This window comes from Crotalus tigris, unplaced genomic scaffold (assembly GCF_016545835.1).
Source record: "Crotalus tigris isolate CLP2741 ecotype Arizona unplaced genomic scaffold, ASM1654583v1 scf7180000024337.5909745, whole genome shotgun sequence".
NCBI classification, from domain to species: domain Eukaryota; kingdom Metazoa; phylum Chordata; class Lepidosauria; order Squamata; family Viperidae; genus Crotalus; species Crotalus tigris.
The window spans coordinates 3,999,365-4,014,604 of record NW_024100507.1 but is presented as its reverse complement, the minus strand read 5'-3'; the positions used below and the strand labels follow the sequence as shown (position 1 = coordinate 4,014,604).

General features: G+C 38.0%; 1 protein-coding gene across 10 annotated transcripts in view; it reads left to right on the top strand.

Annotated features, from left to right (window-relative positions):
• Positions 1–15,240, top strand: part of CEP112 (centrosomal protein 112) — a 312,867-nt gene that overhangs the window by 45,327 nt on the left and 252,300 nt on the right. For all 10 annotated transcript variants that reach the window (XR_005554525.1, XR_005554526.1, XR_005554524.1 and 7 more), the window contains one exon: positions 12,043–12,129. Coding sequence is in view for 6 of the 10 variants with exons in the window: in XM_039325516.1 (XP_039181450.1) it covers positions 12,043–12,129 (87 nt within the window). In the remaining 4 variants the exon portion in view is untranslated. The remainder of the gene's footprint in view (positions 1–12,042; positions 12,130–15,240) is intronic.

The following is a 15,240-nucleotide window of genomic DNA, read 5'->3' as shown; positions in this document are numbered from 1 at the left end:
TCATTGGAGAGGAAGGGGTTACAGGAGAATAAGCAGACACAATGAGGAATATACATTGAAAGGAATCCAGTAGCATTGGCAACTCTAAACATGCTTCGTTCTGGGAACATAAGCATGCTAGACAAACAGCCAGTATATTCCCCATTGTATGCCTGTTTACTCTCTTCTAATCCCTTTATCTCCAGTCTTTGCTTTGGTGGAATAGAGATGGGTAAGGCAAAGGAGAGACTGCATAAAGAGATTGCTTGTTTGTTTTTTTGGTCCTCTCCCTTCTTAGGGCAGAGAGATCGCTTCAACAAGTGTGGGGGGGAGGAGAACCACAGGTGATCTCTATAGGCCTCTCCCTCTCCCCCCCCCTTTTCTCCCTTTGCAGTGTGGAGAGATTGGAGAGGAAGAGATTACAAGAGAGTAAGCAAACAGACTGGCTGAATGCCTGCACTAGTGCATTCCTTTTGATATGGATTTCCCATTGTGTGCCTGCTTACTTTCTTGTAATCTCTTCCTCTCTAATCTCTATTTTGCAAGGAGAGGGGAACAAAAAGAAAATAGATCAGGCATAAGACAGTATGTATTGCAATGGGAATCACATGACCGGGGATGTGGCAAACATTATAAATGTGGACATTGGTTTAATGGATTTTTTCCAGTACTGTTGTAACTTTGAACAGTCGCTGAACAAGGCAATTGGTAAGTGAATCTACCTATATGAAGTCATTGCCTCTCAAGAACTTCACTCTGGAGAAAGGTCTAGCAAAATGCCTATCAACCTTTTTGTGATTGGGATCCTCAAAGACCATAATGGTCAGGTGGTCATACTACTGTAAAAAGTAGTATATATTTTTCTGTTTTGATTTAAAACATTTATAGGTATGTAAGGCAATGAAGTTGGGGGGCTTTGGAAAAGCTACTGCAGCCAGGCAGAAATGCTTCTCATCTCTATGTTCCTCTTGAGTTCATACATTCACTCACAAGCATTCAAGCCACCATTGCAGCTGCCTATGATAACTGTCATACCCTTGTGTTTTCAGGGATGTGCTGATGTCCAGGGGAAGCCTTAACCTATCCAGGCCCTTACCTTACAAAAGTAAATGCTAAAAACAAATGGGGAGAAGTGTAAGAGGAAAGGTAATAAGCAAATGGCATACAGATAGAAAAATGTAGGTGACATTTGGAGATTGGCAGCTATTACAAGTGGCAAGAGGATTATCATTTAACTGCCTGGACCACAAGCTAACCAGAATATGGTTAGCAGCATATCCTGGTGGGAGTTCTGCCTGAAGCTTGGAACTTAGCTAGGAGTTTAGTAACAATTAGAAAAGGACAATTTATTTTATTGGTTTATTTTACTGTTACTGGAAAAGGAACAATTTATTTACTGTTTTTACTGGACTGTTGTATGCTGTCCAGAGTCACATTCCATGAGATGGATGTCCATATAAATTTGATTAGTAAATGAATAAATAGACAATCACACTGAAACAGCACCTCATCCCAACTAATGCAAGAACTTTTGGAAAAAAGCAAAGGTTGCATACTATTTTATAGACTTTTGAGACTAGTTTGAATTGGATATTAAAAGATTTAAGTATAAAGGACTGAATATTAAAGATCTATTTACAAGACAACAGCACCTTGCAAAGTTCTAGAAGGGGGGAATTGATCAAGAGCCTATTGCTGTGGAAGGCATCTGCTGCAAGAAATGATTGTGTGCAGATTTGCTACATTATGTTGTGTCCAGTCCTTGGAAAACAGAACCTTCACAAGGTGAATTAAACCCGTTGAAGACTTAATATCTGTTTTATTTGATATCCTGCCAAAAATGAAATGACAATCATGTCACTATGTTTTTACAGTTTATAATCCATTTTGCTGATGCATTCTTGTGAGAACTTGGTTTTACTCACCACAGAAAGTAGACTGGGGGGGGGGTGTATAGCTATGTTCTTTCAATTTCTGATTTAAATTATATTGCTGTCAGTAGTTTATACTTTGAAACTTGTATAATGATAACAAGAGAGTTCCAGCCTGTTCAGGGAGCATCCTGATTCATAAAGGAATTTAGAGCTGGCCTTCGAAAGGAATCAATGGACCTTTAAGGAGGGACTTGAAGAAAAAGACTATATGGTTCTGAGAGAGAGGGTAGTATGAAAAGAAAATTCAAAATAATCCTGTTTTAATTTTACCTGGTATAGAATAGAACAATGAGCAATTTGGACAAGCTTTCAAGATTCTGTTATCTGCCTTACTATAATGAACATTTTTGGAATATCTATCATGCATGTCTCTTGACTTGGCCTACCTTTGTATCTGAAGTTTTTCTTGTATAGTGAAACTACATGGTTGCTCAGAGTTGACAATGACTTAATGGCACGTAAACATCTCTTTTGTATAGTGTGTGTTTGTGTGTGTATGTATTCTGATTTAACAGTTGTTGGTAAGAAAGATAGAACTGGAGAAAATCACAAAATACAAAAAACTGCAAATAGAACTAGAATGACTGTAGCAAAAGAAAGGAAATATAGTAGTGATAGTAATAGGTACCTTGGGTGCAATCCCCAAACATCTGGCTTATCACTTGAACATCATTGGCATTGATCAAATGACCAACAGCCAGTGGCAAAAGGAAGCTTTATTTGGAAGAGCTTACATCCTATGGCAATACCCTTAACACTGCCTGACAACTGAGAAGGTCGATAAAAATGCCAAATCTGGTCTAAATGTCTGGCTGACTTTGTGGCCAACTGTAATAATACATTTCACATTTTTGTGTGTATAATAAATTGTACACTGCCCAACTTTCAATAGTAATAGTAATAGTAATAGTAGTAAAGTTGGAAGGGACCTTGGAGGTCATCTAGTCCAACCCCCTGCTCGGGCAGGAAACCCTACACCATTTCGGACAAATGGCTGTCCAGTCTCTTCTTAAAACTTCCAGTGTTGGAGCATTTACTGCTTCTGGAGGCAAGCTGTTCCACTGATTAATTGTTCTCACTGTCAGGAAGTTTCTCCTTAGTTCTAGGTTGCTTCTCTCCTTGATTAGTTTCCACCCGTTGCTTCTTGTCCTGCCTTCAGGTGCTTTGGAAAATAGCTTAATTCCCTCTTCTTTATGGCAGCCCCTGAGATATTGGAATATTGCTATCATGTCCCCCCTTGTCCTTCTCTTCGTTAAACTAGACATACCCAATTCTAGCAACCGTTCCTTATATGTTTAGCCTCCAGTCCCCTAATCATCTTTGTTGCTCTTCTCTGTACTCTTTCTAGAGTCTCAACATCTTTTTTACATCGTGGTGACCAAAACTGGATGCAGTATTCCAAGTGTGGCCTTACCAAGGCATTGTAGAGTGGTATTAATACTTCACGTGATCTTGATTCTATCCCTCTGTTAATGCAGCCTAGCACTGTGTTGGCCTTTTGGCAGCTGCAGCACACTGCTGGCTCATATTTAGGTGATTGTCTACTAGGACTCCGAGGTCCCTCTCACAGTTACTACTATTGAGCATGGTGCCACCTATGCTGTACTTGTGCATTTGGTTTTTCTTGCCTAAATGTAGAACCTTGCTTTTTTCACCATTGAATTGGTGATTTTGGACAGGTCACAATCAAATTATAATAAAATCAATAATAAAGATAAAAGGTGGCAAGCACAATGAAGTCACACTTTCCCTTGCTGAAGGCTGGGGTAAAGAGTCAGATCTTCTTGTCTCTTCCAAACAAATAGCAGAATCCATCCATATCTTGGAGGGAATTTTGTTCTAGTGGGTGGGCACTGCTACTGAGGAATAGTTCCAGATCTTGAGAGATGCCAGTCTTTAATTGAAGGAAGCCAGGATGCACCAACCTGGCAGAATTTAATCAATGGGTCAGTTTTTATTTTATTTATAAAATTTGTTGACTGCTCATCTTACCACTGGGTAACTCTGGGTGGCTTACAATAATAAATGTCTGTCTCTCTGTCTCTCTATCTCTGTCTCTCTGTAGATATACATATAGTATATACATTATATGTGCATGTGTATGTGTATAGTACATATATACATTACATACACACACACACACACACACACACACACACACACACACACACACACACACTGTTATGGAATACAGGCAGTTCTTCAAGTAGCCAGGCCTATGCCAAGTAGGGGTAAGTATCAAGTAACAACCAGCAGTTTGAAATGCATCTGGAAACAAACGGCAGCCCATGAAGCAGAGGTGTTAAATAGACATAACAATACATACCCGTTAACTGCTCTCACTGCCGCATGCTGGAGCAATTGAAGTTTCCAGGTGGATTTCAAGTGCATCCCCATATAGAGAGCATTGCAGTAATCGAGCCATAAGGTGATGGGCATGAGTGACTTTCTGAAGCCCCCCCTCCCAATCTAGGAAAGGGTGCAACTGGTACATCTAATGAAGTTGTGCAAAGTCTTTTCTACCCACAGCACACTGATGATACTGAACTCCAAATCTGGCAGATAATGAAAAGGAGGCAGTAGAGAGCGAAAGAACTCTACAGCACTCCACCCAGAAATGTATCATTGACTTTAGATTAAATGAACATCTGTTGACAAGATTCAGGTTTCCATTTTGAGTTTTCATACTTTTGAAAACAGTTTGAATTTTTGCAGTTTTGAGAATGTGCATTACATTTTATCTCCTCAAAATGGCTGCTTTGTTAAAATGCACTGTTGCCTTTTTGGAAGAACATCTAAATAAGCAGGAGGCTATCTCTAGAGTAATGATGGAGCAGGTGCAGAGAACCTGTTTACTTACAAGCATGAAAGCCTATACAAATATGAATGCTTATGTTTTCTCCTTCGTAATACTTTTTATGTCATCTCTGAAGGGCAAGGACTCATCTATTAACCTTTTTAAAACACATTGGGATAACTTTTTGCTTTAATAAAAAAGAAAAAAATCTACTTCTTGTAATGCTGATTGACAAGATCAGTATCTTCGGTAGAGCGTAGAAATGTGTCTTAGAAGTGCATTTATTTATATCTTGATGTAACATAGGATTGATCAGATCAACATCTTGGCATCAATTACTTCCAGAAAATGTTACTGTCTGTAAAAATTTTGTTGCTGATTCTAAACTATTGAACGTTTGGCTTCCGTAAGATGTTCTTCAAAATATTTTGTTAGCCTTTAGTTATATACTAACTAATAACATAAAAATAGCATATGTCCTAAATAAACTAAATTAATTGAAACAGATTTATTTTCTCTTCAGCATTTTAAAAAAAATCTATAGATACATCAGAAATAAGCTAAATTAATATGATTTGTTATTATACTTTCTCCCATTGAAAATGTGATATTTGGTTGTTTTTATTTTGCAACAACATTCATGTAGCTTAAATAGCATTAATAAATGTAACTTTTAATACTTGGTAGCATTATAAATTTAGAGCTCATTTCCACATTCTCCTTGCATCAGCTCTCAGGTGACCCATTTATTTATTTATTAAATTTATATGCTGCTCATCTCACTCTGAAAAGCAATGAGGATATTTTATTTGTTTGTTTGTTTGTTTGATTTCTATATCCTTAGTTATTTATTCAAACCTATATACTCATAGCACAGGCCCCATCTCAGGGTGAACCTGTTGCTGAGCTAAAATGGAATCAAGATGATCCAGCAGGAAGGTGGTATTTTCCAGGAAACCAAAGAACCTCCCATTCAAACATTCTATGTTTGTGCTGGTCCGTGACCGTAAGAAAGATTGAATTGAAAACATTCTATGTTGTATAGAAAAGAAATGTTCAGGAAGCCAAGAAATTGCAGGGCCATTGCAGGACCACCCTGTGCAATCATGGGACTTCGTGCTCCCTGGCGATTTCTGCTTTGGCTAGATATAGAAACAGAACCTTTCCTAGCTAACCACTTTTCTCTTTTTTTTTGACACAAGGTAATATTGATTTGTAAAACACCTTCCGTAGATTCTCATCAGAATTAGTAATTTTTGCTTGTGCTCCTACTTCTTTCATTCTTTCTTAAATACCCAGCCCTAGCTGCTACTGAGCAAACTAGGATCAGGAAAGCAAATTATTTCACTGCTTTCTGCCTCTCTTTTTCTGCCACTTTCTATGCTCCTCTCTGTTTCCTCCTTTATATCTTTCTTCCATGGTTGTTGGAAAGTATCAACACTATCTCTGACAGCAGTAGCAGCAGCCATAGTTAATGGCTGCCTTTGTGTAAAGATAGAGACTCTGTTAGACTTGTTCCTGCGGGTCCAATAAGAAGAATGCTTATGTGAGACTTTCCTGCTAAATTGAAGACAGGACAGAAAGCAAACCTACCTCTGTCTCTGTCTCTCTCTCTCTTTCTCTCTCTGTGTTGGTACGATCTTAAATATGACATATTTTGGAAGTGATGTGATTCTCTTTGTTTCTGGGCCCGTCACATGCAAATGCAGATAAGTAATTTGCAATAGGTTGTATTTAATACTACACAAATTTAGGCAGGGATAAGCAAGATATTTGTGCAAATGTATGCCCAGTACAGAGAAAGTCCCTGGAGAGCTTGCCTGTAATTAATTTCCAATAGAATCCAAAGCAGCTTGCTGAAGTTATAATTCAGTGGTCTAAACCAACAGTTCCCAACCCTTACGGCTCCACAGACCAGCAACGGTGGTGGGGGTGGAGAGGGGATGGTTTTGTGTGCTTGCCTGCTGCTTGCGCAACCTGGTTCAAATCGGCTGCTGTCTGGTACTGGGCCACAGCCTGGGCGTTGCGGATCCCTTGTCTAAGCATTGTTGATGGGTCTTCAGCTGGTCTCGGGCCAGAAACACAGAATTTGAAGATATCAGAGGATCATGATGTCAAGAACACAGAATTCAGATTGGTTGCTTAGTTGCTTCTAATGAAAGAAACTAGGTTAGTGATTAGTAACACTGATTAGTAACAAAAGGTTGTTAAAAGAGTTCACAATGGTGAAGCTGGCAAAAAGATGGACTGAACACCGTTGTTTTGCTTGCCCTATAACTAGGCACTATTCTCTTAGACTGGCCAGACACTCCAGCTCCTGTTCCTCATCCTCAGACTGGGTGCAGCTATTTTGTATGATTGCCAGCCAGATCAGCCACAAGTGTTTGATTCCCTGCAGCTTCCTCAAGTTGAAATCTGTCTGCTCCTTGGTGTCAGAATCTTCTGGGTCAATGGACGCACAACGATCATTACATTTTAGTGAATGAATATAAACAATTCAGCTAAATTCTACTATCCATTCTAGTGACTTTAAGTAAAATGCTTATATTCTTGACTTCTGCATAAAGGGCTGTTTGAGTTTTTTTCAGCCTTGAATGTCTTGGAGTCCTTCCTAAATGGAAATGCTCCCAGATCATCTCCCAATTTAATAGGACATGTTTCTGGTGTTAGGGAAAAAAATGTATCTCCTCTATGGATAAGCTCAAATGCTTTGCATTGTAACAGGACTGTGGGGATGTGTTACTTCTCAGTGAGACTGTGTTGAAGCAAATAACTTATGTTTCATCCCAGATTATAAGCAGGCAGGATATAAAAATGAAGCAACTCTTTAACATATTTGTGCATTTAATTTTTTTTAAAAGGCATGTGTATAGAAAGAGCTAACACGCACAAATATAAAATTAAATGTATTGGTTTCACTCTTAATAGCTTTAATTGTAGGGACAGAACAGATGTTTGAAATCAGTAGTGTTTACATGTCTGGAAGACATAGTTGCTTCATAGTGCTCTGGAAAGAGCATAAACAATGACAGAAAGACAGAAGAATGAACAATGGCAATGATAAAAATATTGTACATGCAAACATTTTGATAAAAATAATTTCAAATATCCATTTTACATTTTAAGTGGTTTTTTTCAGGAATATATTTTTATGATTCACATGTTGTTTGCCTAAATCAGACATGTCAAACACAAGGCCCATGGGCCGCAACCAGCCTGCAAAGGGCCGAGATTTGGCCCCCAGGGCTGTCCCAGAAATGGCAAGGGGCTGGCCCCCACTGCCCCAACCCTGGCCCACCCCAACCTGACTGGGTGCCGCCCTGGTGCACAAACAAGAAACTGCGAGCGCTCAAGTGCTGGTGCTGCATAGCAGCAGCTGCAGATCATTTGCCTCACCTTGCCCCGCCCCTCCTTACCCCATCATTATAAATGTTAACTATTTTGTGCTAAGTTTTCATATGATATATAACCATTAGAACAGTGATTAGGATTACTGCATTTGACAGTAAGAGTACTCGCTTGGCTGTAATCATACTTTTAAGAGTTATATTCTCTGCCTAGTTTACTCATTACTTGAGTATTAAAAATTGGCCTATGTGACAAATCCTTGGAATTGAAGCTTGGCTTCTTCCTTGCTCGGCATATAGGATTTGGGTGCTTGCATAGTCTCTGTCAAACTTGGTACAATCTCCGGAGATGTATCTTTTAATTTTGCTTTTATAACATTTTTATTGCCGATACTTCATTCTGTGGCTGAATCCATATTAAATATAGTGGAGTTTTGCCATAATTAAAATGTTTCATAATGTGAGAAATTATTCTGTAAACTTAATTACAAATATATATGAATACTCTGTAAACAATTTAAGAAAAAATGTTCAGTAATATTTCTATTCTTGAATGTAAGAAAAAGTTTAAAAATAAAGATATTATCTAAATAAAGGGAGTAATACTGGGTCTTTAATTATAAAAATAAAATAAGATATATCAGGAGTATTCAGCTTCCAGATGAGACGTTATGGCCAGTTAGATGGACAATGATGGAATTGCCAGCCAAAAGTTGGTTCTGGCTGACAGAAAATTACTACAGAATAAAGAGAAATTAAGGGAATAGTCCATTTGTACTCTGGAAGAACAGCTTCTTACAAAAAATGCAGAAATTTACTTTTCTTGCAGTTGATGATAAGTCAAGTATCTTGGGAGTTGAGTATTTACTCCTAATTGTTGCAGAGCCTTTTTATGGACATTTGACTTTCAAAATAACAGAGTTGGAAGGGACCTTGGAGGTCATCTGGTTCAACCCACTGCTCAGGCAGAAAACCCTATACCAGTGGTGGCGAACCTATGGCACGGGTGCCAGAGGTGGCACTTGGAGCCCTCTCTGTGGGCACACGTGCCGTTGCCCCAGCCTTGCCTCCCCCGTGACCCCCTCCTCACCAGCAGCCAAGTCAAGAAATTTCTCCTTAGTTCTAGCTGGCTTCTCTCCTTGATTAGTTTCCATCCATTGCTTTAAAAAACCTCACCTTCTTAATAAGTTTATGGTTTGTTTTACAATCTATTCTAATAGACATATTTTGAACAGCAATAAAGTTTAAAGAATCAAGATGAGTGTCTTCTTTTTGAAATTAAGAGAAAAAACCCTATTTTAAAGGATTACAAAGACAAGATTGTGATATTAGAAATCTTCAAATGGAAAAGGAGGACAGTGATTTATGTGTGTGTGTGTGTGTGTGTGTGTGTGTGTGTTTCTTTGACAAAAGTATCTTTGAAAATTTGAATAGACTAACAGACTAGACTACTGTGGGAAGGTGACTGTTTATATAAAAGGACAGTAATAATTGGTGGATTTTGGAAAACAAGAAGACAAGAGCTAAACTGTTTGATTGTGACTTTGGAAAGCTAATTGGCAGGATAAAGAAAAGAAAAGCAGAATAAAACAAGAATCCTAACTTTTTTCTCACCATAGTAACTGACATACTTTCACTTTCTCACCATGGCAACCATAAGAAAAGCTGCCAAAATGGGAGGACACGCAGGTTCACTAGAACAACTTACTGATAAGGGTATTGTATCAGATTTATTGAAGAAACTATTTGAAGAATTTGGTAAAAATATGTCTGCAACAGTTAAAAAGTAAATGGATTTGCAGCAATGAAAAAAGATCTGAAAGAAGAAGTTAAGAAAATTGAATCTGAGGATAACTGGCTGCAGATTTGAAACAAGTTACTGACAAAGTACAAGTTTTGGAAACTAAGACAGAAGTTATAAATAGAGATATAGAGAATGACTTGGGCAATCTGGCATTACAGAAATTGAGAGAAAAATAATTTTGTTCAAGAATTAGAACAATTCCAGAAGGACATGGAGAGGACATTAGAGAAAAGATTCTTAAATCTCTGTCTGGATTTCTAGATTGGGAGGAAGACAATGTTGATAGACAGATTGATTAGGCTAAAGGATCAATATGCATTTTGCAAAAATGGTCCAGGGGATGTCCCTATACACTTTGTTGGGAAGAAACCAGATTAATTTCTACAGAAGCATTTTAATACTAGGATGAGTATTGATAATACAAATGTAATCGTACCTTTTCTGATAAACAGAAGAAAATTCCATTTAGGTGGTGTGCTGCAACGGGTGATTTTTACCTTCAAACGATAGAAATTTGGGTTAAACTCTGCAGAAAGCAAAAGATTTTTTGAAAAAAAAATTAAGAATTGGACAAGACACAAAGGGAAGTGATAATGACAGATGAAACTAAAAAAATGCCACAACAGATACAAGACATTGGAGAAGACGCCACATTAGGCAGTACAAGTATTCACCTTTCTAAAATCTTGGATTAATTATGAATTACAAATGCTTAACATAGAGTATAAATGCAACAAAAAATAAAAAAATAGGGGAAAGGGAAGTGATTGGCATATAAGTTGTTAAAAGAAAAAGAAGAAAATAAATGATATTAAAGTTATAAGAAGGGGATACTGTCATAAATAATATGAATATGCAAAAAGTGTTTATCAGTATCATTTTATATACATTTCTTTAGATAAGAATATTATACAATATTTGTATAAACAGAACTTTATCTAGGATTATTTTTATGATACCATAATATAGATGCCACCCAAACCTTACCTTCCAAGTGTAAAAGTCTCTTATTTCTCAGCAACACTTATTCTTTCATCCAGATCAAACAGCAAGCAGTGAAATACAATTTTAAATCCAGTAAACCCAATCCTCCCCTTTCCTTTAGATCTTAAAACACTTTATATTAACATTTGGTTTTTTCCCTTGAAATATAAATTTAGATATATCTTTTTGCTATTCTTAAATAGAACATCTATTGTGAAAACAGACATTGCCTGAAACAATGTAATCCTCTCAGCCTGGCGCTTTAGGAAAAGGAAGAAGAAGAAAAATATTAAAACCAGCCCTTAGCTGCAGCATCTGAAAATGTCCCTTTTCCTGTGCTCTTGAGCTGGCTTCATAGAGGAAAAAAAAGAAAAGGAGAGCTGCCCTTACTTTTCCAAAGCTCTGCGTAGGGTGTACAGCTTCCTAAGGCTGTGCAGAGCGGCCCTGAATAATATAATTTTTTTAGCATTTTTCTTCTTCTTTGCAAACTCTACTCTGGATGTGGTTGTTGATTTATAGTGCATTTCTCAATGATATAATTAGTAAAAGAAAAAGAGGTTCTTAAAACAAGATCTATCCTGGTTCAAGATACTTAGCTGTGGTTTTCAGTTGAAAATGAGCCATGCTGATTTGTCTATTATTATTTTGCCTCTTCTTCCTGTATAAGTTGTTAGGAACAGCTGAGGCAGTATGTCAAGTGCTAAAGGACAGAGATGAGAATCCCAACCAAACTGGTAGGTGTGTAGGATGAGGCCAATATATTAATATATGAGGATTAAAAAAACAGTGAACAGTCAGAAAAAAGGTATCATTGCTGGTTGGCTAATGTTAGCCAAAATAAGCAATGCTTAGTTTTATTAATATTCACAAGGTTTCCTTAAATACATTTTAAAATAAATATTAACCAATTTGTCAAAAAGCATTCTTTTGTGACCAAGAGATGACCTTGTAGAGGCTTGATTGAATCAAAACTGCTTCTCTATCCCAAGGAAATTAATTATCTGTAAGATTTGTGACTGTTTAGTTCATCATCAGAGAAAGATCAACCCATTTGCTTTTATTCACAGAAGGCTAGATAAATTGCCAGTGGGTCTTTGTTATTTTAGATGTAAAGGTTCTTGAAGCTGTTTTGATTTATAGGGAAGGGTTAAGTGTCATCTATAAAACTGATCAGTATGTGCAACATCCAATTTGCAGCTGGAGATGAAATCAAAATTGATGGAAGCTAGACTTCATGAAGAAAAACTTAAATTACAGCAGAAGCACGATGCAGATGTTCAAAAGGTACAGTATATTAATTAAAAGGATATGGTGGAGTTTTTTGTGTAATACTTGTAACACAAAGAAATATCTAATATAAAATTCCTATGTAGCTTGTGAATGTTGGCATTAGCATTCCATGGGCTGCGTTTAAACATTGATAGTAATAGATTCTTATAAATTGAAATAATGATTCTTAATGATGCATTAATGAATATAAGGAAAATATCACATCATTTGCCATCATTATTGCATTTCCTCTCATTTCAGAACAATTATTTTTTGATGGGTGCCTAACCTGAGGCATAGAATAATATTTGGCACTGAACCCTTTTTTTGCATCCTGGTATACTATCTATCTAAAAGCGCCAAGATTTGGCAATGCAATTTTGTGACATTTTGTACTGAAAAGTTAAAATAATTTAAAAACAAAGGAGAAAAGAAATCCCCAAACCTTGCAGAAATAGAAGGAGAAAATCTGTCATTCACTTATCATTCTATGTTAATGAAATAAGCACTACTTTAATTTACCAAAAAGTAAGTCCCCTGACCATCAATAACTCATCTGTTTTAGGACTGGAAATGTCTTCATTTTGCTAAATCAGATGGTTTACACAGATATATCAAAGATATTTGTATGTAGGACTACGTTAGGCACATCATGGAGAAAATCTATTTGTGCTAAGAGTTGACAATGACTTAACAGCACATACCGTGTTTCCCCGAAATGAACACCCGGTCTTATATTTTTTTTTGCCTCCAAAGGGGTACTAGGTCTTAATTTCAGAGAATGTCTTACCTTGGGACCACCGCAGCCAAGCCTCCCATATCCCGACACCTGTTGCATCGCTGCTTGACTTTGGCCACTTGCCGCCACTTGTTGCCGGACACCGTGTGGCACATTGCGCTATTGCCGTCCTCCTAGCAGGATGCCACATGGTGCTTTGCGCCGTTTCTGCTGCTCACGGCAGAATGCTGTATGGCTCTTTGGGTTGTTTCCACAGCGGAAATGGCCCAAAGTGCCACGTGGCCTCCTGCCGCAAGCAACAGAAGCAGCCTGAAGCATCATGCGGCGTCCTGCTGGGAGGAGTGGCAACGATGCAGTGCGTCACATGGCCGGCCACAAGTGGCAGCAAGCAGTTGCAGAAGAAGTCAAGTAGCAGCACGACAGATGTTAGGGTATGGGAGGCCTGGCTGTGGTGGTTCTACCAGTAGGGTAAGTGGGTGTGGGGAACTGGGGCAGCTTCACCCCCCTACTCCCGCCCTAGCTTGATTGTTAGGGGTGTGCCTCACCCCAAAACTAGGGCTTAGTTTTAGATAGGGCTTATCTTAGGCCCTCCCCCCCCCAAAATCAAGCTAGGGCTTACTATCGGGCTGGGTCTAACTTTCGGGGAAACACGGTAATCAGCATTTGAGCTTGCCGCATTTTTGTTTTCATACACACACACACACACACACACACACATACACACACACACACCAACCAATACAAATATAGTGATACTCAGAATCCAAATATAATAATTCCTCTTTGAGGGAGATGGCACTTCAGAAATGTGAAAAACAAACCAACAAATAATACTCAATTATAATCCACATATAAGAAAATCATAATGTAAGTTTCACAATTTACAATTAAAAAATAGAGTTCTGGAGAGTATTGCATTATCCCTCGTATTCTGTATAGCCAGCCATCCTAACTTCTGGGGCATACTATTTCATAGCACCAGGGCTGTCCGTGAGAAATCATACTTTCAGATTCTCTCTCCTCTCATATCATTTGGAGGAGGGAATTTGGAATATTGCTTCCTGGGTAGATTATACAGGATGAGGAAATCTTGTGCAAACCCAGCCTTAAAAGGTTTACAAATAATAACAAGCACATGTGCCTGGAAACTTAGGAAGTCAGTGCAGTATCTATGTGGCAACAGTGCAGTCCTGTTGTAGCAGTTCTTAACTATTAAGTAGGTTGTTACGTTCTGAACTAACTGCAGTTTCTGAATGGTCTTCAGACACAATCCTAAGTAAAACTCTTTGCAATAATCCAATCTTGAAGTGATGAGGGCTTGAGTTAGATGTTATGGAAGGATTCAGTGGTTCAGCTCCCTTAAGGCCCAAGGAAAAGATAATCTGCTGGAGTAAAGAGTGCCTTTTCTGTTTCAAGACTTGGTCTGGAGGCTGGCTAATCTGCTTACTCCAGGATTATCCAAAGTCTTCTGTTAAAAAAGGAAGATTAAAAGAGGTTGCTCTGCATGGCTGAATTGAAAGAAATCTCAGGAAAGAATGTACCCACTGCCTCTTTCAGTGCTTCCTCCTTCAAAGAAGTACTAGATTTAGCCACCATCCCTTCCTTAGTTGCCTGGAAAAGTCAGGAGGGCCATGGAGCTATTTCACAGGGACCAGAGCTTATATTGTAGGAAATTCTGCAACCTCAATTGAATCTAAAATCACTTCTGTAGAAAATACCTGGCAGATATATTCTAAATGGCATCCAATAACATTGGAGGTAGTTGTTATATTGATGAAAACATTAACTCTTTTGAATGTTTAATATTTCTGAGTAAATACAATGTAAAATTTGATCTGTTTTCCACACAAGGGCTAAAACTGGGTAAAGAGAACCAATTTAAAAAAAAGTGTCAAAAACTTTTGTTTATTAAGGAAAGTGTTCCTTGTCAGTGGAAATATTTGTTGGCTAACTTCTTCCGGTTCATGATTGAGCTGTAAGTATCCTAAATATATGAAATTGAGTGTGTATATGTGTATGTGTATGAGTGTGTATATGTGTCAAGGTGTATGTGTATGTATATATGTAGGTCTTTGGTTGTTCGGGTTTTCTCCCGCGTAAAATTGAAAGTGTCTTGGCGACGTTTCGACTAAGTCCCATTCGTCATCTTCAGACTGGTGTTTTCAGCTTCGTGCTTCGAGCAGCAATGCTGAAAACACCAGCCTGAAGATGACGAATGGGACTTCGTCGAAACGTCGCCAAGACACTTCCAATTTTACGCGGGAGAAAACCCGAACAACCAAAGACCTACATACAAACACCCGCAAAAACCTCCGAAAACATATATATATATATATATATATATATATATATATATATATATATATCTATATATATAGGTCTTTGGT